Consider the following 22,499-nt stretch of genomic DNA (forward strand, 5'->3'; position numbering starts at 1 on the left):
TTGTACCTTTTATTCTTAAAGACCAGTCTTATAAAAGGACAAGTTGCTTTTTTTCTTCCCTGGGCTCTGAAACAAGCATCCAAAGTCATCTGAATATCACACCTGCTCAAAAGCCTCAGGCAATTATGTCAACCCCTTAACTGAGAGGATGTGCAGGAAGGAAGCTGGGTGTAAGCCTAATGTTAGTGACCCAGGTTTTTCCATGTATTGTTTGTGTAAGCCAACTCCTGGAGGCCTCTGGGAAGGCTTTGTGTTCTCATTGGTTTTAGTAAATGAGGGTGATTATAAATAAGTGGAGACAATACTTGAGTGCTTAGCCCTGGTCTAAGTTTAGGAAGTACTTGTATAAGAGAGCAAATTCTCTACCTGGGCAAGAAAGTGACACTGTAGAAGTTTTGCTCAATTTTAGGTCAGGTGGGATGGAAGGCCCTTCAAGTAGCTTTCCTAAGGCCAGGTCCCCTGGACAAAGCAGTGGTTCCCAACTCTAATATTAGGAACTTTGCAACACTGGCATCACCCATCTTGTCTTTCCACTATTGGCATCTGCTTACATTCTCATGAGCCTAATCATTTGAACTTGATGTTAAAATAATTAGAACTTGATATTCCTATATGGCAAAGTTACACCAAATAGAAGTAAAACAAACTCCAGAACTTCTTCAGTCTAGGGAATCAGAAATCTTAAAAATCTTAGAACTGGGGGGAAAAAATCCCACAATATCTTCCAGCTGACAAAGCATTACAGGTGAAACTATAAGCATTAGTTACATAAAATTCATGTGGCATGGAGGATAATTTTTTTTTCATCCATCAACTAGCAAAGAGCTCTCAAGCAAAAGATTCTCTTCCAAATGTTTAAGTCAGCATTGACTCAGAGTGTTACCCAGGTTGGGCCTCTCATATCTATTTGCCACAACTAAGCATCCTCTGTAGCCAGTTCCATCAAAGACTGTACTTCTAACATGTTTACAGAAAAAAAATAAACAGCCTGAAGTTAAACATTTTCCCCAATATTTTCCATAGTATTGGAAATATTTTCAAGTCTTGGCAACTTTTGGTGGAATCATTGGGCTCCTGTTGCTCTATTAGGACAGATGTGGGGCAAATCTCCCCATATGCAGAACTGATCTAACTTGTACTGGTCCTTAATTTCTAAAGGGCATGTTGGTTTTCTTCAAGTATAAGGGCTTACGATGGCCAGTGAATATAAGAAGATTATAACACTCTCTTGAAAGTCTGGTTTACTTTGACAATCTGTAGCTGAAATAGTCATTAAAATCATCATGCATTTGTTTAACAAAAGAGGTGCGACTGGTCAGATTACCTAGGCCCTTGTAAGCCATGGTCAAGCATAAAATCCAGCGTTTGCTGAATACGTACCAGCATATTTGCTGTTTTGGGCAATTTCCAATATGGAGGATTGTAAGAAATCACTCCTGCTTCCTGGAAGCTTTGCAAAAATGCTCCTCCAGAGTCCCACAAATATTAGCCAGAACAACTATGCAGGCCATTGACAGCCCTTTGGGAGAGTTGCTCAGGAGTTGTAAGTAAGTACAGCTACAAGTGGATGCAAACTCAAAAGGCCAGTCTTGACTGTTAAAACCTTTGAAAATCCATCCCAAGCAAAATTAGTTCCAATTCACAAAAACCTTCTACCTGGCAAGACAAGAGGGTGGGTCTCTCTGTAATGAGTTTAATGAAATTCTTACAAAATCCACATGTGCATAGTAAAGGTTTTGGCTCTGGAAGCTTTTATGCCAAAAATAATATCTGAGAGAGAAAGGATGATGGTTGCAGATAAACTAATGGCCAATTGTTTCATTAATTTCTTACTAATTTTTTTTTTTTAACTAAAGGAAGTTATTCCAACTCGAGTATATCCTAGTTATTTTTCTATAAAACAAACTCTAAACCCTCTGGTCCTTGTATGAGAAAAAAACTATTAGTTCTACAAATTTGCAATTTTGTCCCAAATGTTTACATTTATAAAATTTCTAAGTCAAGTCTTAATTTTGTTTGTTTTGGTAGTCAAGCACCTCTTGATGGAAAAATTTATGTCTTGTAATTTCCTCTGCTTTTTATTTTTAGCTAGATTGAATGACAAATATAGCACATCCAGCTTGTTTTTAAATTCAGATCAACAATAAGTAATGACTATTTATTTTTAATTTTAATGATGTGTTTTCCAGGGGGAACAAAAATGCTTCATCTGTGATCCCAGATTTCCATATGATCCACACACCCAACCCAACAGCCACACCATCGAGAACTTAATCACAAGTTTTGAACCAGAGAGAGAAAAGAAGTGGTGGCAATCTGAAAATGGTATGACCAAGTTTCTGTTCAATTTTTTATTTCTTCACATTTTTGTAAGGTATCTTTCTCTCTGTATGATTTTGGCACTATCACACAAGGAGTTATATTGAAGTGCAATAATATCCACTGAGAATGTAAAACCCTGTATAAAAGCAAAATTCAATTTTCATTTTAAGAAAGAATATTTTCCTCTTGAGAAATAGAAGTATTTTTTAAGCACATACCTGAGAATGTTTTACTTTTTTCATGTGGGGAGCAGTTCTGTATGCTCTTGTTCTTTGGGAAAATAAAAAGGGGGATGGGAGTAGTTTATGAGGTATTGGTAAATTAAGCCTAATAAAAAATACACTGATGTAAAACAGAAATAATAATGCCAGGAGAAGTCTGAGAGTTAATGCCATGTGCTTTTTCCTTCTTCAACATATGAAGGCAGAAAGAGAAAGGATATTTCTTTCTGCAAATCAAAAATTTTAATGTAAAAATTTAATTGAAGGGCTAGTTGGCTACTGACTGCAATTCTTTCCTTCCTGGTTTTTGCCCTTCCCTGTTCATGACATTGTGATCCTGAACCTCACACTGGCCCTGTTTCCTAGATGCCCCTGTAAATTTGGACCTGATCAGGGATTTCCTATTTCCCACCCCAGCTTTATGTGTTTAATGTAGCTTGTTCACTCGTATGGACCCTCTTCAACACTGGTCTGGAGCTTTAATCCCCCCAGAGGATTCCATTTGCCACATCCCTGCATCTCTCACCTTGAACTACAATTCCTCTATTCTGTTTGGACTCTAAGCATATTTCCCTAAAGGGATCCCAGGCCATAAGAGGGGATAATAGGTAAGATCATTGATTGGTGTCTATTAAATGCTAGTTCATTTGGATCCTAATGATTGGTCTCTTGTTGGACTCTCCTTAGTTAATGTTGGCAGTTTTTACCACACTGATGAATGGGACCATTTTTGCTTCACAGTTGCTTTGATCCACATGCCCAACATTCATTCCATGTCTCCTTAAGAGGGAATGCCCTTTTGTCAAAGCTGACTGTACAGAAGATGTGTTCTCAACTGAGTGCTTGGTTGAGAACAAGAGGGAACAGGTGATCTCCTTTCCAGAAAGAGCTGGGAGCCTTTGACACAGAGCCTGGGATGTGGCTGCCCTCTCAGCAACAAACCCTTCCCCAAGCCATTTACCCTAAAACACTAAGCTATATCCCAGTTCACCACAGTCAGGTCATTGTTCTCTGGAGCTAGACTTTCCAATATTGTGGCTCCACATATGGCTACTGAGCACATAAAACATGGCTAATCCACCTAACAGAAGCAGAAGATATTAAGAAGAGGTGGCAAGAATACACAGAAGAACTATATAGAAAAGATTTTCATGACCCAGATAACTACGATGGTGTGATCACTCACCTAGAGTCAGACATCCTGGAATGTGAAGTCAAGTGGGCCTTAGGAAGCATCGCTATGAACAAAGCTAGTGGAGGTAACGGAATTCCAGTTGAGCTATTTCAAATGCTAAAAGATGATGCTGTGAAAGTGCTGCATTCAATATGCCAGCAAAATTGGAAAATTCAGCAGTGGCCACAGGACTGGAAAAGGTCAGTTTTCATTCCAATCCCAAAGAAAGTCAGTGCCAAAGAATGTTCAAACTACTGCACAATTGCACTCATCTTACACGCTAGCAATGTAATGCTCAAAATTCTCCAAGCTAGGCTTCCATAGTACATGAACTTAGAAGTTCCAAATGTTCAAGCTGGATTTAAAACAGACACAGGAACCAGAAATCAAACTGCCAATATGCGTTGGATCATCAAAAAAGCAAGAGAGTTCCAGAAAAACATCTAATTCTGCTTTATTGACCACGCCAAAGCCTTTGACTGTGTGGATCACAACAAACTGTGGAAAATTCTTCAAGAGATGAGAATACCAAACTACCTGACCTGCCTCCTGAGAAATCTATATGCAGGTCAAGAAGCAACAGTTAGACATGAAACAACAGACTGGTTCCAAATATGGAAAGGAGTATGTCAAGGCTGTATATTGTCACCCTGCTTATTTAACTTATATGCAGAGTGAAACTGAGAGTCACTCAGTCATGTCTGACTCTTTGCAACCCCATGGACTATGCAGTCCATGGAATTCTCCAGGCCAGAATACTGGAATGGGTAGCCTTTCCCTTCTCCAGCAGATCTTCCCAACCCAGGAATTGAACTGGGGTCTCCTGCATTGCAGCAGATTCTTTACCAACTGAGCTATGAGAGAAGCCCATATGCAGAGTACATCATGCGAAATGTTGGGCTGCATGAAGCACAAGCTGGAATCAAGATTGTCGGGAGAAATAACAATAACCTCATATATGCAGATGACACCACCCTTATGGAAGAAAGCAAAGAAGAACTAAAGAGCCTCTTGATAAAAGTGAAAGAGGAGAGAAAAAAGTTGGCTTAAAACTCAACATTCAGAACACTAAGATCACGGCACCTGGTCCCATCACTTCATGGCAAACAGATGGGGAAAGGAAACAGTGAGAGACTATTTTGGGGGGCTCCAAAATCACTGAAGATGGTGACTGCAGCCATGAAATTAAAAGATGCTTGCTTCTTGGAAGCAAAGCTATGGTTTTTTCAGTAGTCATGTATGGATGTGAGAGTTGGACTATAAAGAAAGCTGAGTGCCGAAGAATTGATGCTTTTGAACTGTGGTGTTGGAGAAGACTCTTGAGAGTCCCTTGGACTGCAAGGAGATCCAACCAGTCCATTCTGAAGGAGATCAGCCCTGGGATTTCTTTGGAAGGAATGATGCTAAAGCTGAAACTCCAGTACTTTGGCCACCTCATGTGAAGAGTTGACTCATTGGAAAAGACTCTGATGCTGGGAGGGATTGAGGGCAGGAGGAGAAGGGGACGACAGAGGATGAGATGGCTGGATGGCCTCACTGACTCGATGGACGTGAGTCTGAGTGAACTCCGGGAGTTGGTGATGGACAGGGAGGCCTGGCGTGCTGCGATTCATGGGGTCACAAAGAGTCGGACACGACTGAGCGACTGATCTGAACTGATCTGATCTGATCTGATTGTCTATCTAGGGTTTCCTAGGTGGTACAGTGTTAAAGAATCCACCTGCCAATGCAGGAGATACAAGAGACGTGGATTTGATCTTTGAGTTGAGAAGATCCTCTGGAGTAGAAAATGGCAACCTACTCCAGCATTTTTGCCTAGAGAATCCCATGGACAGAGGAACCTAGCAGGCTATAGTCTGTGGGGTTGCAAAGAGTTCGACATGACTGAGCACAGCACACAATATATTATCTATAATATATATATATTTTTTTATATATTTATTACCTGTAGTGTGTGTTATTTATAATATGTCATGTTATTTATAATATATGGATAAATATATTTTATAGATATATAAAATATATTTTATGTATCTGTATATATATAGAGAGAGAAGGCAATGGCAACCCACTCCAGTACTCTTGCCTGGAAAATCCCATGGACAAAGGCGCCTGGTAGGCTGCAGTCCATCGCGAAGAGTCGAACATGACTGAGCGACTTCACTTTCACTTTTCACTTGGAGAGAGAGAGAGAGAGATAATAAATATAAATAATTTCTCCTGTTTCTTTTTACTTTGTAAAATATGCCTGCTGGAAAATTTTAAATCACCCATGGGACTCATACATCCATTGGACAGTTCTACTCTAGAAAGCAGCTTCCATCATGTCTGGATTGGACCTGATACTTCACATCCCTGCTATACCTGGATGGCACCAAGCTGTCTCAGTGCAAAGTCCTGGCCAGGATGTTCGGGCTATAGTCCCTCTATTGTCTTTGGATACCTAAATGTATTTCCTGCAGGGGACTCTAGACCATGAGAAGGGAGTAAGGAAATCATCATCATCAGTATATAAGATGATTTAGGGCAAGCATAGTATGAAGCTTTTTCAGTGTCGTCCATTGGACAGGAACATGATTGGTCGCCACAGAGGCGCCCATAGACCCTCAGTCCCAGGAGAAAAATCCAAGATGTGTTTTCTGCTGAGTGACAATACAGGTAGGTCAAGTGCTTCCTTGTAGCTGTTGGAAGGAGAGGGTGTGGGTGTTTGCCATGTGCTGGCTCCTAGCTTATATGAAGTCAAGATTTAAGGTGAACACGATGAGCCCTCTCTTTCTACCTACAGGGATCATCCAGGAACTCCCTTGGTGGTGTGCCATGCTGCCACACTGTGGCTGTGCGTGTTGTCACTAAAATATAAATGTGGGCACAATCAGGGGAAAGCTGATATTACTTACCCTCACATAGACCTTATCCTGAGTGTGAATGGCATGGAAAGCCACTCCAACAGACCTGGCAAGAGTGTTAATCACCAGCCATAAGATTCCAAAGGGTTTCATTACAAACAATTGAGGAATTAGCAAGGTAAACAGTTGTCTCTCAAAATCACTGATTTTCTTCTTTCTGGATTTTCCTTTAGGTCTTGATCATGTCAGCATCAGACTGGACCTAGAGGCCTTATTTCAGCTCAGTCACCTTATTCTGACCTTTAAGGTACAGATGAGTAGACTGCTGCCCCCTTATCTACTTACCAAATGCTCGGCATACCTTAGATTTCACTTCCTTGCTCCCCTGCAGAGAACAAAAAGCTGTTAAAATCCAGACTGGAGCTTTGTTATCTGGGCTTTTTGCTCTTGAATGAAAAACAAAAAAACACCAGTGCTCATTAAATAATAACTTACATGATTAACAAAAAAGAAAAGACAGAGTGAGTCTTAGAAGAAAGATACAGGAGAAAGAAAACCTCCAAGCTCTGGGGTGCTAGAGATGACAAGAACTAGAAAGATAATTTGGAGGATAAAAGGCCAGGCACTGGAAATTATTTAAGGAAATTAAAAAAAAAAAAAATGTGATCAAAAGAGGAAGAAAATTTAAAGGCTCTTTACTGAGTTAGATGCCAGAGAAAATCTGTGCTATCGTCATTCTTTAATCATTCATCAGAATTCTAATTTTGTCAGGCCCGGTGCTAGGTTTTAGCTATAAAAGATGAACATAAAATTAAAAGTTTTAAAAATTTAAGAAGTAGTCTTTGATTTCAAAGAGCTCACAGTCTAGTCATAGGTATAAACAGATATATAATTTTGAAATCACAATGCAGAGTGACAAGTGCAAAAATAGATGTACGATATCTGACATGGCTAAGGCAACTCGGGGAAACGGTGAACTTCATGGTAGATTTTGAAGGATGTATAAGCCTTTGCCAGAGGAAAAGTATTCTAAGTGAAGAAAACCACATGCAGATTGCTATAAAAATGTCAACTGCATTGGTTTTTTTAAAAAAAAAGTACATGCCATTTTTCTTCAATTAATTTATACAGAAACAATTTTAAAATGGAATTTGATTCTGAGACAAAACATATGCTCATAAATAGTCGCCCACTTGATAGAAAGATTTTGGTGTGTTCATGGTAGAGTAGATTTTTTTTTTCTTTTCCTTTTCTTGGCCTTGCTGCATGGCATGGGGAATCTTAGTGGCCTGACCAGGGATCGAACCTGTGCCCTCTGCAGTGGAACCACCAGAGAATTCCTTAGAATAGATTTGAAAAAGATACAAACAAAGGTATTAAAAATGGAATTCCAAAATATTGTCAATCTGGAATGAGTTATAAATTCTACTTTTGCGAAGCATGACAAGTTTAACTGATTTTTCTTCTAGACTTTTCGGCCTGCTGCAATGTTAGTTGAACGCTCCACAGACTATGGACACACCTGGAGAGTGTTCAAATATTTTGCCAAAGATTGTGCTACTTCCTTCCCTAACATCACATCTGGCCAGGCCCAGGGAGTGGGAGACCTTGTTTGTGACTCCAAATATTTGGATATTGAACCCTCCACTGGTGGTGAGGTAGAATTTCCTTTCTTCGGTTTCTTTCCTAGAAATGAAATCTTTTTGTTGTTACCGTGGTTAATCGAGATGAAAACAATTTAGGTAGTGTCTACTGAAACAGAACATGAGCTGCTGCTTGTTTAGGAATGGCAGTGTCTAAATTGAAATGAGTCCTGAATTCAGCTCATATTCACATAAATTACAAATATCTTATAAGAAATGATCCTGTACAAGAGTGCCCCTGCTGAAGGTAAACAAGGGCTAAAACGCAAGTTGGACACTGTGGCCAGAATGCCAGAGATAGGAATATCTTTTTCTAGTCCTTTCAAAGGAACCATAAAGGCTAATGGCAGCCCTCCATGCTCTGCAAGCCCCCCAGCTGGGTGGAATCTGCCCAGAAGTTCCTGAAAGCAAAGCTGGTGATGGGCAGAAAGTCAGGGGATAGGAGTAGGCTTGGGAGATATTACCTTATCAGGTAGAGTAGTAGGAATGGTTGACAGAAGGCAGCTCCAGAATCCCCCAGGGCCAGATCCACACTGATGAGGGCTTGCTGAACCATGAACCCATCACTCCACCCCAACCAAGCGTGGGAGTCCTTTCCACCAGTCGTATGAGCACTTCTGTCTACATGGACCACTTGTGCATAAAGAGCCAGGATGACTGTTTAACAACCTTCCTTCACTTTCATTCTTGGTGCTTTTATTCAAATGAGAACCCAAATGATAATCTACATTCTACACCAGGTGGGAAATAGTGGCTCAGCCTTCTTGTAAGGTCAGGATATATTCTTTAAGAGTATATTGAACACTTACGTTTTGGGGATAAAACACTCTAAATTTACCTACCTTTGTTTTACAGGTTGTTTTAAAGGTGTTGGATCCCAGGTTTGAAATAGAAAACCCTACAGCCCTTACATCCAGGGTATGAATTGCTTTATATTTTTCACACCGACTTCTTTTGTAAAACTTCATGTGAGGGGGCTTCCTCGTCATTGCATGTCTATAGGATGGTAAGAGAGTATCGGTCAAGGAGGGTGCTGTGAACCCATCCAACCTAATGCACTTTGATTTATTAATTTCATTATTTTCCTTTCTCTAGACCTTGTGACATTAACAAACCTGAGGATAAACTTTACCAGGCTCCATACTCTCGGGGATACTTTGCTTGGAAGAAGGCAAAATGATTCCCTTGATAAATACTACTATGCTGTGTATGAGATGGTAGTTCGAGGAAGCTGTTTTTGCAATGGCCATGCTAGCGAATGTGGTTCAACACAGAAGACGCGCAGTGATGTTTTCAGCCCTCCAGGCATGGTGAGTTACAAACTCACCTGAGAGCAAGATCGGCTCTCCTATCTTCCCTTCACTGTCTTAGTGCTGAATGTATGTCAGCTCTGTATGTGGGGATCAACAATCCAAGAGCCCTCTTTGTGCCAGGCAGATATCATTCAGTCTGGCCCATCAGGCCATGTGGGGGCCTTTGGTTCTCTGGACAGAAGTTCTTGTGAATTCTGCCACATGTGGCCATCATTGAGCTAATGGGCAGAATTTGTAATTTATTATTTCCAGATGGTCCATCTTATCTCTCTCGTTTATTGGTTTTTTAGGGAATGGAGATTTGATGGGGAGGAACCATGTCACATACATTGTCTCATAAAAATGTATTGATGGTCTATTCATGTGAGAGCCTGGGCTCAGTGCCAAAGTGTTTGAGTGACATCTGATGCTGTTGAAAGCCGTTACCTCGAGTGACATGCTGTGAATGACTCTGTCCTAAGCAGTGCAGATCTTCTCCACTCCTGGGACTAATCTTAAAGGAATAATACAGTAGAAGAATTTGATTTTGTGCAGAGTCTTGGGAGTGTGTCTAACTAAAAATAGTTTTGAAATATTGGTTATAACGGACAATGTGGGAGACTATAGATCTTTCCAATTAGACATCTCATATGTTTCACCAGAAATGGAACTTTTCCCTGGGAATGTGGGCACTGAGGGCATTTTGTGAAAAATCAAGAGAATCCCACACCTTTTTCCAGTTTTAGTTTTCTAATTCCCTGAAGTTCCTAAATCATCCCCCACAGACACGCACTTGTGCACACACATACACATTCTCCATCCTGGCCCTCAGTTTGCCAAGGGCCTGTGTTCAGGCCATGTTGTTCCCTGATACCAAAATTCAGAAAAACAAAGAATTCCTTGTAAATGTTCACTTACACATTTAAAATTTAAAAAGTTTTTAAAATTAAAAAGTTTAAAAGCTAATACGCAAGTAATAGTAGACAGTCAGGGTTCGTATTGTAACTAACACGTGGAAAACTAAGACCCAGAGAGACCCCCTCGGGCTGGTATTTCATTTTCCATTTAAAGAACCCCAACGTCCTCAAAGTTCAAATATGGGCCCTGTGTTCTCACCGTTCATGTTCCTCACGCATGCAGGTTCATGTCGATGCATCTGTCAGCACAATACAGATGGGCCAAACTGTGAGAGGTGCAAGGCCTTCTCCCAGGATGTTCCCTGGAGGCCAGCTATGGGCCTCCTGGACAGTGCTTGCCGAGGTGGGTGGACCTCAGTTCTTAGCATAGACTGAGTTTCCTTATACGAAACTCCTTACACAGTCTCTGCTTTCCCTTCTTTTGGAGAACATTTAGCTGGTTTCTGCTGGACTTCTGACACCACAGGGGGTGAACTTGTGACTTCCAGCTCCAACTGTGTGATATTCTCGTGCCTCCTGCACAGAAGAACACCAGCTTCTCCAACCCTCACACCAAAACTGAACATTAATTTGAACAACTAGATTATATGTTGTGTGGCCCCTTCCATAGGAGGGGCACAGCCATGGGGGGTAATATCAGCGGGGATGGTGTCACTCCAGCAATCTGGTGACCACTAGAAGTTGTACAGAGAGCCCCACTGTTTTCCTGAATAAATGTACACTCAGTGAATGTGACCTTAAACCCATATGTCAGATAAGATATGGGAAATGAGGCCCAGGATGGAGTTTGACAGGCTATTGTGTTTTTTAATAAAATATTTAGACTTAAAAAGATAGGAGGGAGTTTAGTCATGTGTTTTCTGCCTCTGAATTTTGATGCATTTCTAAAGCTGTTATTCAGTTTCTTTTCCCAAATGTGGGAAAAACAGGATTTGACAAAGAGGTTATTAGATGAGCTCTTATGAAAAATCCCCATCCATGGGTGTCACAGTGGACATGACCCAGCAAAATGTGGCCCAAGCTTATGCTGTTTACAGGGAAAAACCCAACCAGGCAAGTAGCATAGATATTACCACAAAGATACACAGATCCCTTTAAACAGACAGCCTTTCCTTCTGATGATCTGGGTGAGTGCCTGTTGGGAGGAAAATGACATTTAGCCCTGCTTCCAGCAGTTCTGCCCTAGAGAAGGAGAGGCTGGCTGGACCCAGCTCTAGCATCTTATCTGGAGAATCCAGTACTACCATACTACCAAACAGGTGATATAAACCTTCAGATTTACCAGTCTGAGTCAGTAAGCATATTCTTTGTGTGTGCTGTGTGCTCAGTCTAATATCTAATTCTTTGCCACCCCATGGACTGTATAGCCCACCATATTCCTCTGTATTTGGGATTCTCCAGGCCAGAATACCAGAGGGGGTTGCCATTTCTTCCTCTAGGGGATCGTCCCGACCCAGACAAACCCACATCTCCTGCATTGGCAGGTAGATTCTTTACCTCTGTGCTGCCTGGAAAGCACAGAGGTAAAGAATATGTTTATATTCTTCATTGAACAACAGCAACAACAAAAAAGTATTAGATCCTATGGCTTTTAGATCACCCAAATGATTTGTATTTCTCTGCTTGATTAAAAAAAAATCTAAATAGTGAACATTTCGAGAACACATTCTATAGAGTATATGAGCAGAATTGGAGTGCTAAAAAGATCCTTGAAAGCAACTCTTTTAAGCTTCTATGTACTGGTGTAAGGAGTCTGAAGAAAGTGGAGGAGGGGGAAATGGGTGATGGAGCAGGGAGCCACCATCCCTGGGATGCTCACCATGGGGACCTTGGCAATCTCTCATAACTTTGCTGGGTTTTCAGCTTGTCACTGTAACGGCCACTCTGACTGCTGTCACTTCGACATGACTGCATACCTGGCGAGCAGGGGCCGCAGTGGGGGCATGTGTGACGACTGCCAGCACAACACCCAGGGCCAGCACTGTGACCGCTGCAGACCTCTCTTCTACAGGGACCTCCTTAAGGCCATCTCGGATCCTGACGTGTGCATTCGTGAGTCCCCAGCCTCTGACGCATCCTCGCACCTCATCTGAGCAGGGGATGATGGAACTGGCCCCCACTGGGCTCAGCAGCATCTCCAAACTGCTCTCGTAGTGGTAGGAATTGCAAAATCACTTAGGTTCTGAGCTTTTCTCTCTCTGAACAAGTTGGGCCAGATAATCTAGGTCCCGCCCTGTGGTCTCGCAGCCGTGGCTGTGGTGGTTTAGTCTCTAAGTTGTGTCCTACTCTTGCAACCCCATGGACTGTAGTCTGCCAGGCTCCTCCGTCCATAGGATTTTCCAGGCAAGAATACTGGAGTGGGTTGCCATTTCCTTCCCGAGGGGATCTTCCTGACCCAGGGATTGAACCCGGGTGTCCTGCACTGCAGAGAGTTTCTTTACCCACTGAGCTACCGGGGCTGATACTGATGAATTAGGAAACTGGTCTGGATTCAACCAGAAGGGGGCGATAGTTTCAGAAGCTGCCACAAGCACCTGCAGTGTTAGCTCAGGGAAATAATTAAGTACGGAGATTGGCTATATCATTTGGCTGTAGATGGTTCAGTTTTGCTAAGCTAATTTACCTTGTTTCATTTTTCCTTTAAAAAAAAAAAAAAGCATCTTTATGGCTACACCAGGTCTTGGCTGTGGTATGTGGGAACTTAAATCTTTGTTGTGGTGGCATGTGAGATCCTTAGTTGCACCGTGTGAACTCTTAGTGTGGCATGTGGGATCTAGTTCCCTGACCAGGGACTGAACCCTGTCCCCATGAGTCTCAGCCACTGGACCACCAGGGAAGTCTCTCATTTTTCTTTTTTTAATGTTTACACGTTTTTCATGTTATTAATCTCAACTTTTAAAAGATAATATTTTAGGCATAGATAAAAATAATAGAAAATAACATTTTATATATATAATATAAATAATACACCCACCACTAGCTTTGTCAGAACATAGTATCTTGCCCTTTCACCTTCAGAACATTACTACAACACCACAGCACACTGAATGGGATATTCTAGCTACCCACTTCTCTTTGTCTACCCTCCTTCCTATGGATAAACTATCATTACCTTGCTTCTTTTTACACTTTCACACGTTTTTCACCAACAAATGATACATGTTGACGTGTTTTCAAACTTGAGATAAATGATATTACGCTGTGTGCTTGCTCACTCGTGTCTGACTCTTTGCGACCCTATGGACTGCAACCCGTCCTGCTCCTCTGTATGTGGGATTCTCTAGGCAAGATTACTGGAGTGGGTTGCCATTTCCTCCTCTAGGGGATCTTGTTGACCCAGGGATTGAACCCATGGCTCCTGCATTGACAGGCAGATTCTTTACCACTGTGCCACCTGGGAAGTCTGAGGCATTTGCTATGAAAGTCCAGTTTCAGACTTTACATAATCATAATACATAAATTGAAGTCTTATGCCACTCCAGTACTCTTGCCTGGAAAATCCCATGGACGGAGAGGCCTGGTGGGCTGCAGTCCATGGGGTCGCTAGGAGTCGGACATGACTGAGCGACTTCACTTTCACTTTTCACTTTCATGCATTGGAGAAGGAAATGGCAACGCACTCCAGTGTTCTTGCCTGGAGAATCCCAGGGACAGGGGAGCCTGGTGGGCTGCCGTCTCTGGGGTCGCACAGAGTCGGACACGACTGAAGCGACTTAGCAGCAGCAGCAGTAGCATGCAAAAGTAAATCAGCATTCACCCCAAATACATACAATGTCCTAGATTTTAAAGTTTAAATCATCATGATATGGAATAAGCATAAATGAAAATTTTTTGCTCAGATTACTCAGTAGGTAGCTGATTGTATAAAAGTTTACCTTAAAAAAAAAAAAGAAATTTATCTTACATGCCCTGTTTAATATAAAGAATTGCTGCTGCTAAGTCGCTTCTGTCATATCCGACTCTGTGTGACCCCAGAGACAGCAGCCCACCAGGCTCCCCCGCCCCTGGGATTCTCCAGGCAAGAATACTGGAGTGGGTTGCCATTTCCTTCTCCAATGCATGAAAGTGAAAAGTGAAAGTGAAGTTGCTCAGTCGCGCCTGACTCTTAGCGACCCCATGGACTGCAGCCTACCAGGCTCCTCCATCCATGGGATTTTCCAGGCAAGAGTACTGGAGTAGGGTGCTATGAATTGGGTCCTCATAAAACATATTTCTTTAAATTGATGTGCTAAGTGCCCTACATTTTTTACCAGAATCCATAATCCACTTCTCTCTCCCTCCCTGTCCTTCTGCCCCCATCTTTCTCTCTCTCACACATACACACACACACACATGCAAACACACACAACTTTTATGAATGTTTATAAAGCTCTATATTTGTAAATGAAGATGAAATTTCTTAGATGGAATCAGGAAAATACAGTGTTTAGAAATAGATAATCTGGGAATCTGAAAAGAGGTTAGAAATAACTAAACCAAATATTTCAAATAAAGTTCATCAACCAGAATCTTGCTTTTTAAGAGCACTTAGTATTAACTTAATAGTGCTTTTGGAGGAAAAGAAGGAAAGAAAATTAGTACCCTTGATTTGAAATTTAAAAACCATTCTTTGTGAATAAGGAGTTTCTCAAGGAAAGGCAAATGAGGAGCTTGTAAAAAAAACAGTTTTGAGACTTCTTAGCTTCTCTAAGCACATATTTATGTGTTTGTAAGTGTGTATACAGATGATGTGTATTTGACCAGCATTCTCATATAAATTTTCTCTAAGCTGTCCTAGTTTGAGCCTAAATATTTACATGATCAGATTCCAGGCCTAAGAGTTGACCAGTTTTAAGTCTTCTATGATTTAAGACACAGTTGAATGTGATACAGAAGAAACAAATATTTGGTAGACTCCACCAATAATATGTTTGCTGAAATTTAATTGTGTGACCTGAAAAGATTTTATTGGACTTCTAGTCTAAAGGCCACAATGAAGGATTATTTCAAACTTACTAGCCATTTACCCATTTCCCTTTCCCAAAGGATATTTCTGTGTATAATTAAATTATACTCTGGAACTCATTGCTGACCCTTTGGAGTGTCTCCCAGACAAAGATGAGTTTTTTTCCTTTTGGCTACTTCTAAAATGAACCTAGTTTGTTCCTTCCTTCCTAGAAGCAACTGGCTTTAATTAGAAGAAAATTGTGGGTTTTTTCCCCAAACTAAACAGAAGTCAGTGCTAGTTTTCCATAGTAAGATTTTATCACCAGTCACAATCCAGTAATAAACAACTGAAAATCAAACAAAAGATTTTGTCTGACAACTGTTTGCTTCAGTGATTCCGAACTGACTGAATTTTTTCCCCTAAATACACTAACCTAAATGGTGGTTAGGTAACATTGCTTTAGACTTGAGGGTTTTGTTTTATTACTCCAAAGCAAACATGTATAAATCTTAGCATAGTTGTTTCTTAGAATCCAGATATTCATTTTTTTTAAATCTTTATTGATTTCCTTAAAAGTGGAATCCCTTGAAAACACAGGTCCATGAAGATACAAGATGACCTTGTTGGTCATCTCATGTCTACTAATGAATACACTGTCCTCTATGCCAAAGTCACAACCAGACCTCCAGTGATAAGAAGGCTGCTGCTGTATCGGGCAGCCCCGACTGTTCTTTCTTATACTCAGTCAAGCGCTACATTTCTAGCTTTTACCCACTGGAATTACTCATATTATCAGCATCCTTTTTCATATGACATTCCTTCTTTTAATTGTTTGAATTTCTACTGGAAAAAAAAAAAAAGGTGGAGGAGGTTGTTACTTTTGTTACATAGGACTGTTTATCTCATTTTCCAAAATCTCTTCATCTAAGCTTTTGTCCCACCAACAGATTTCCAAAATTAAAACAAAGATTTGAACATTTCTTATTCTCTCTTTTTCTTTCCTGAACGTGCTCCTTTCCAAGAAGACTCAAAAAGAATGATAGCTCTTACCTTTGTAACATATTTTTCTGTAATGGGAAGGACAGATTTACTTTCTAAACAACCATATTTCAGAGACTTGGTAAACATTTTATGTGATTTTTTCCCCTCTTTATCATGTCCCTCGATGCCTTTATAGTGTATGAAATCAAATATATGATACATGTTTCATTACACCATCCCACTCTTACTTATCTCTTGACCTTATTTTCACCTTTAGAGTCTTTTAAAAATCTTTTTAAAAATTGAGGTGAAATTCATATAACATAAAATTGACCATTTAAAAGTGAACACTGGCACAATATTTTGCAACCACTACCCCTACTTAGCTCCACAACATTTTCATCACCCCGAAAATAATCAATCTGATGTTTAAACTGAGATATAATTGATATATGGCATTTTATCAGTTTCAGGTATAGAATGTGACTCATGTTTGTGTATATTGCAAAATTATCACTGCAATAAGTCTAGTTGGCATTCATTACCACACACAGTTACAATTTTTTCCTTGTGATGAGGACTTTTAAAATCTACTGTCTTAGCAACTTTCAATATAGGATACACTATTAACTATGTTTGCTATACTGTACATTACAGTAATGATTTATTTATTCTATAACTGGAAATTTGTGCCTCTTGACTACCTTCACCCATCTCTCTCATCCCCACCTCTGGAAACCACCAATTTATTCTGTGTAACTATGAGTTTGCTTTGGGGGTTTTTTTGAGATTCTATATGTAAGTGAGATCATGTGGTATTTGTCTTTGTCTACCTTATCTCACTAAGCATAATGCCCTAAATATCCACCCATTTTGCCACAAATGGCGAGAATTCATTCTTTTGTGACTGTATAATATTCCATTTTGTAAATATACACAATGTGGTATATTTCTTTATTCTATCTATTGATTGCTTAAGTTGCTTCCATGTCTTGCCTATTATAAAGAATGCTGCAATGAACATAGAGTTCATGTATCTTTTTAAATTAGTGTTTTCATTTTCTTCAGATAAGTACCTAGCAATGAAATTTCTGGGTATTTCATATTTTTTAATTTTGGGGGAACATTGATATTGCTTTCCATAGTGGCTGCACCAATTTACATTCCCATCAACAGTACAAAAAAGTTCCCTTTTCTTCACATCCTTGAAAACACTTGTTATTTCTTGTCCTTACCAGTAGATTGCCTCTTCATTTCGTGGGTGGTTTCCTTTGCTGTGCAGAAGCTTTTAAGTTTGATATGGTACCACTTGTTTATTTTTCTTTTGTTTGCCTTTGATTTTGATTTCAAACGCAAACAATCATTGCCAGGACCAATATAAAAAAGTTTGCTGCCTGTGTTTTCTTTCAGGAGTTTTCTGGTTTAAGATCTTACATTCAGGTCTTCAGTCCATCTTGAATTAATTTTTGTGAATGATGTAAGAGAGGGATCCAGTTTTTTCTTTTGCACATGGCTGTTCAGTCTTCCCAACGTCTTTTATTGAAGAGACTGACATTTCCCCAGCATACAGTCTTGACTCCTTTGTCATAAATTAGTTGACCGTACATGTGTGGGTCTGTCACTGGGCCCTCTGTTCTGTTCCACTGGGTTATGTGTTTATTTTTATGCCAATACCATGCTCTTTTGATTAGTATTGTTTTGTAATATAATTTGAAATCAGGAAGCATGGTGGCTCCAGCTTCATTCTTTTTTTAAGATTGCTTTGGCTATTCAGGGTTGTTTGTGATCCATATAAATTTTACGGTTTGTTGCTTTTTTTTCATCAATCTATTCTTAACATCTAGCTTTCATAATAGACTTTCTCTGGTCCTCTTCCTTTAGAATCACTTAAAATTCTTTTTAAAATATATTTATGTGTTATTCAACATTTTTCTAGTTCTGAGATATGGGAGACATATCTGAGCAGCCCTTGCTCACTGGTTTAATTATTCAAACATATTTATTGTATTTAAACAACTAAAGCAGTTATAGTGAAGGTAAAGCAATATGCTTCTATTTCAGGATTTCCACAATTAATTAAAATAATGCACATCTGTGTCCCCAGCTTGTGAGTGTGACCCTGATGGGACCATTTCTGGTGGGCTTTGTGTGAGCCACTCTGATCCTGACTTGGGGTCTATGACCGGCCGATGCCTGTGTAAGGAGAATGTGGAAGGCGCAAAATTCGACAGATGCAAGCCAAACCACTATAGTGGACTGAGCGCCACGGACCCCCTCGGCTGTCAGTGTAAGTCAACAGCAGCTGGATCATCACCTTGAATGCATTTTGAGGCTTGGAGCTGCCCCTGTCAATGCTAACATTTGGTCATTGTAAATAAGTCCCAGCATTCTCTGATTTATTTATTTATTTTTTTTTAGTGATACAAAATCTCTCGCAAATTTTAGTGAATTAGTGGAGATTTTAGGTGGTTTGCTCAGTTTATCACCAAGAACCAGCAGGGGGCGCTCACATTTTCACTGCTGGAGCAAAGGCAGGATACGGCTAAGTCGGCTAAGTCACTTCAATCGTGTCCGACTCTGCGACCCCATGGACAGCAGCCCACCAGGCTCCCCCATCCCTGGGATTCTCCAGGCAAGAACACTGGAGTGGGTTGCCATTTCCTTCTCCAATGCATGAAAGTGAAAAGTGAAAGGTAAGTCGCTCAGTCGCGTCCGACTCTCAGCGACCCCATGGACTGCAGCCTACCCAAGCTCCACCGCCATGGGATTTTCCAGGCAAACGCAGGGATAGCTGCCAAGAAATTTAATGCCTTTATGAAACCTTTAAATTAAAAAAGAAAAATCCTCTACCAGGATTCTGTTCTACAAATTTGTTAAATTACATTATGCATTTTTGCATAGATTGATGACTTCTTAGGCAATTTTCAATTGGGGGGAAAAAGAAGCAAGGAAGGAGTCATGGGAAAATAGAAATAACTGCAGAGTTTTTGAGGGCCAAATAGGAAGCCTCTTGGCTCTGCTGCTGCTGCTAAGTCACTTCAGTCGTGTCCGACTCTGTGTGACCCCATAGACGGCAGCCCACCAGGCTCCCCCGTCCCTGGGATTCTCCAGGCAAGAACACTGGAGTGGGTTGCCATTTCCTTCTCCAATGGATGAAAGTAAAAAGTGAAAGGTAAGTCGCTCAGTCGTGTCCGACTCTCAGCGACCCCATGAACTGCAGCCTACCAGGCCCCTCAGTCCATGGGATTTTCCAGGCAAGAGTACTGGAGTGGGGTGCCATCGCCTTCTCCGCCCTTGGCTCTAGGATCACAGAAATTTAAGGCTGCCTGGGGTCTCAGAGAGCTGCTGATTCCTCAGAGAGTCTGGGTTAATTATTTCCCTTTAATCACGGTGTCATGCTCTGCGTTATACCCATATAAGGAACTGTGGATTATTTGCATGTTTAGAAAGCAGCATGATGAATCATTCTATTTTTTAAATGCTCTTCTTTATGGATTTGATGTAAAATTTAATTTCAGGGTAAATATATAGGTAAGCCAATTTCCCAGTATACCTCTCAGTACTCCAGGCATTTACACTGGTTCACTGACTAACATTATGCCCTCCAAGAAATGGGCCAAAACTGGGTTTTGTTTTGATTTTTCTTTTGTCAAAGATTTAGTTACATATAATTCACATGCCATACAATTCACTTTTTAAAGTATACAATTCAGTGATTTGTAGTATATTCAGAGTGTGTAACCATCACTACAATCAATTTTAGAACATTTTCATTACCTTAAAGAAACCCCATACTCTTATTTCTGGTTATATATCCTCAAAATTGAAAGCAGCATCTTAAAGATGATTTGCATGTCCATGTTAATAGAAGTACTATTCACAACAGTCAAAAGGTGGGAGCAACCCAGGCATCCACTGATGAATGAATGGATAAACAAAATGTGGTATGTATGCATGATGGAATATTATTCAGCCTTAAAAAGAAGGGAAATCCTGATCCATCCTACAACATGGATGAACCTTGAAAGCATTTTGTTAAGTGAAATCCATAGAAACAGAACATAGACTGGTGGTTGCCAAGGGCTTGGGGGAGGGAGGAGGGATAGAGAGATGGTATTTAATGATATGATACAGAGTTTCGGTTTTGCAAGATGAAGAGTTCTGGAGACTGGTTGAGCAACAGTGTTAGTGTACGTAACATTATTGAACTATATGCGTGAAAATGGTGAAGATGGTAAAGTTTATGTTACAGGTATTTTACTATAAAGAAGAAAAGAAACACTCTAGCTACCACCTCCCATCCCACCAGCCCTAGTCAAGCACTGATCCACTTTATGTTTCTATGTTGTTTGGTCACTGAGTCGTGTCTGACTCTTTGTGACCTCATGGACTGTAGCATGCCAGTCTCCTCTGTCCTCCAGTATTTCCCAGAGTTTGCTCAAATTTACATCCATTGAGTCAGTGATGCTTCTGTTTCTATAGATTTGCCTATTGTGGACATTTCATAAAGGGAATCATATAATGTGTGGTGTTTTGTGTCGGGCTTTTCTTGCTTACCACGGTGTTTTCAAGGTTTATCCATGTTGTAGCAACTTCATATCTTTTTATTGCTAAATAATATTCCATCGTTTGGATACACCACTATTTACCCACTCATCAGTTGAAGGACATTTGGGCTATTTTCAAGCACATTAGCTTTTCCTGTAGCAGATTCAGCAGGGAAAACACCTATCTTGCTCTGGTTGCACAATTTTTTAGCCTTCACAACATAAACAGAACAAAACAATACCTATGAGTGCAAGAGAAAGAGACAGAGAATAAAAAAGAAAAAAAGTAAAGAGGCCCTAAAAAAGAGGAGAGAAAGGATTATAATAGATGGCATCTGCCAGAGAGGGAGCCATTAATAATAACCACGATGCTTAGAAACCCTTGCCCCTAGTTACTTGATCCAGCCAGCATCACTTAGGAGAATTGTGCCCCACTCCCCAACATGCATGACCTCTTGTCTCCTCCTAATTGGCACCCAGTAGAACCACAGGATGGAGAAGGCAAGGCACCCCACTCCAGTACTCTTGCCTGGAAAATCCCATGGATGGAGGAGCCTGGTGGGCTGCAGTCCATGGGGTCACAAAGAGTCAGACACGACTGAGCGACTTCACTTTCACTTTTCACTTTCACACATTGGAGAAGGCGATGGCAACCCACTCCAGTGTTCTTGCCTGGAGAATCCCAGGGATTGGGAAGCCTGGTGGGCTGCTGTCTCTGGGGTTGCACAGAGTCGGACACAACTAAAGTGACTTAGCAGCAGCAGCAGAACCACATGAGGGCTCTGAGAGTGTCTGGCATTGGCTTTTCTGGGGAAAGTTGAATGAAGTGCAATAGTGGTGCGGCCAGGCAGACAGTGAACTTGGCAGGGCAGGCTGCTCAGGGTTCTCGTGGCCATGTTTTGCTCAGTGTAAGCTAATAAGAAGGTTTACCAATGTGAAGAAGTCAAAATGAGAATAACTATGTATGATGTGCTTTCGGCCTGCGACTGTCACCCCCTTGGGAGTCTGCCACTCTTGACCTGTGATGTGGATACAGGCCAGTGCTTGTGTCAGTCGTTTGCTACCGGACTACACTGTGAAGAATGCACTGTATGTATTTGCCTCTGATTCCCCTTTTAGGGGGGCTTCTCTGGTGGCTCAGACGGTAAAAGAATCTGCCTGCAACACAGGAGGCCTGGGTTTGATCCCTGGTTTGGGACGATCCCCTGGAGGAGGGCATGGCAATCTAGTCCGGTAATCTTGCCTGGAGAATCCCCAGGGACAGAGGAGCCTGTCGGGGTTACAAAGAGTCAGATGCAACTGAGCACAAAATCCCCCGCTTTAGGGAGTGATGTGGTCTTCTACTGCCATTGCCTAGAAGAGACTTTGTCTTGTTGATCACTTTCCTTGCCCTGTTGTATTTCAATATTCCTGTGGTAAAAGTATTTATGCTGCAGAAGTCAGCAAACACTGGAAATCAGCCCCTATCTTTCTGCAGAAAGCTAGTTGTTAAACATTTACCAGCATAACATTTACCCAATGGATCTGAATCCACCCAGACAATAGTTTTTATCTATTCTTCTCCTGAAAGTGCAAGCAATAGAGTGTAAGAGCATTTATTTGCTGCCGCCCCCCCCTTCCACCACCCCT

General features: G+C 41.0%; 1 protein-coding gene across 1 annotated transcript in view; it reads left to right on the forward strand.

Annotated features, from left to right (window-relative positions):
* The window catches only part of LAMB4 (laminin subunit beta 4), a 156,560-nt gene that overhangs the window by 45,902 nt on the left and 88,159 nt on the right, over nucleotides 1-22,499 (forward strand). Inside the window, 10 exon segments of the mRNA XM_086396831.1 lie at nucleotides 2,190-2,325; nucleotides 6,797-6,870; nucleotides 8,033-8,221; nucleotides 9,062-9,098; nucleotides 9,101-9,124; nucleotides 9,302-9,520; nucleotides 10,639-10,758; nucleotides 12,279-12,467; nucleotides 18,428-18,608; nucleotides 21,824-21,959. Of these exon segments, the coding sequence (XP_086252957.1) occupies nucleotides 2,190-2,325; nucleotides 6,797-6,870; nucleotides 8,033-8,221; nucleotides 9,062-9,098; nucleotides 9,101-9,124; nucleotides 9,302-9,520; nucleotides 10,639-10,758; nucleotides 12,279-12,467; nucleotides 18,428-18,608; nucleotides 21,824-21,959 (1,305 nt within the window).

The sequence above is a fragment of the Bos grunniens genome, chromosome 4 (assembly GCF_055505025.1).
Source record: "Bos grunniens cultivar Pamir isolate PY7600 chromosome 4, Bosgru_T2T1.0, whole genome shotgun sequence".
Classification (NCBI taxonomy): domain Eukaryota; kingdom Metazoa; phylum Chordata; class Mammalia; order Artiodactyla; family Bovidae; genus Bos; species Bos grunniens.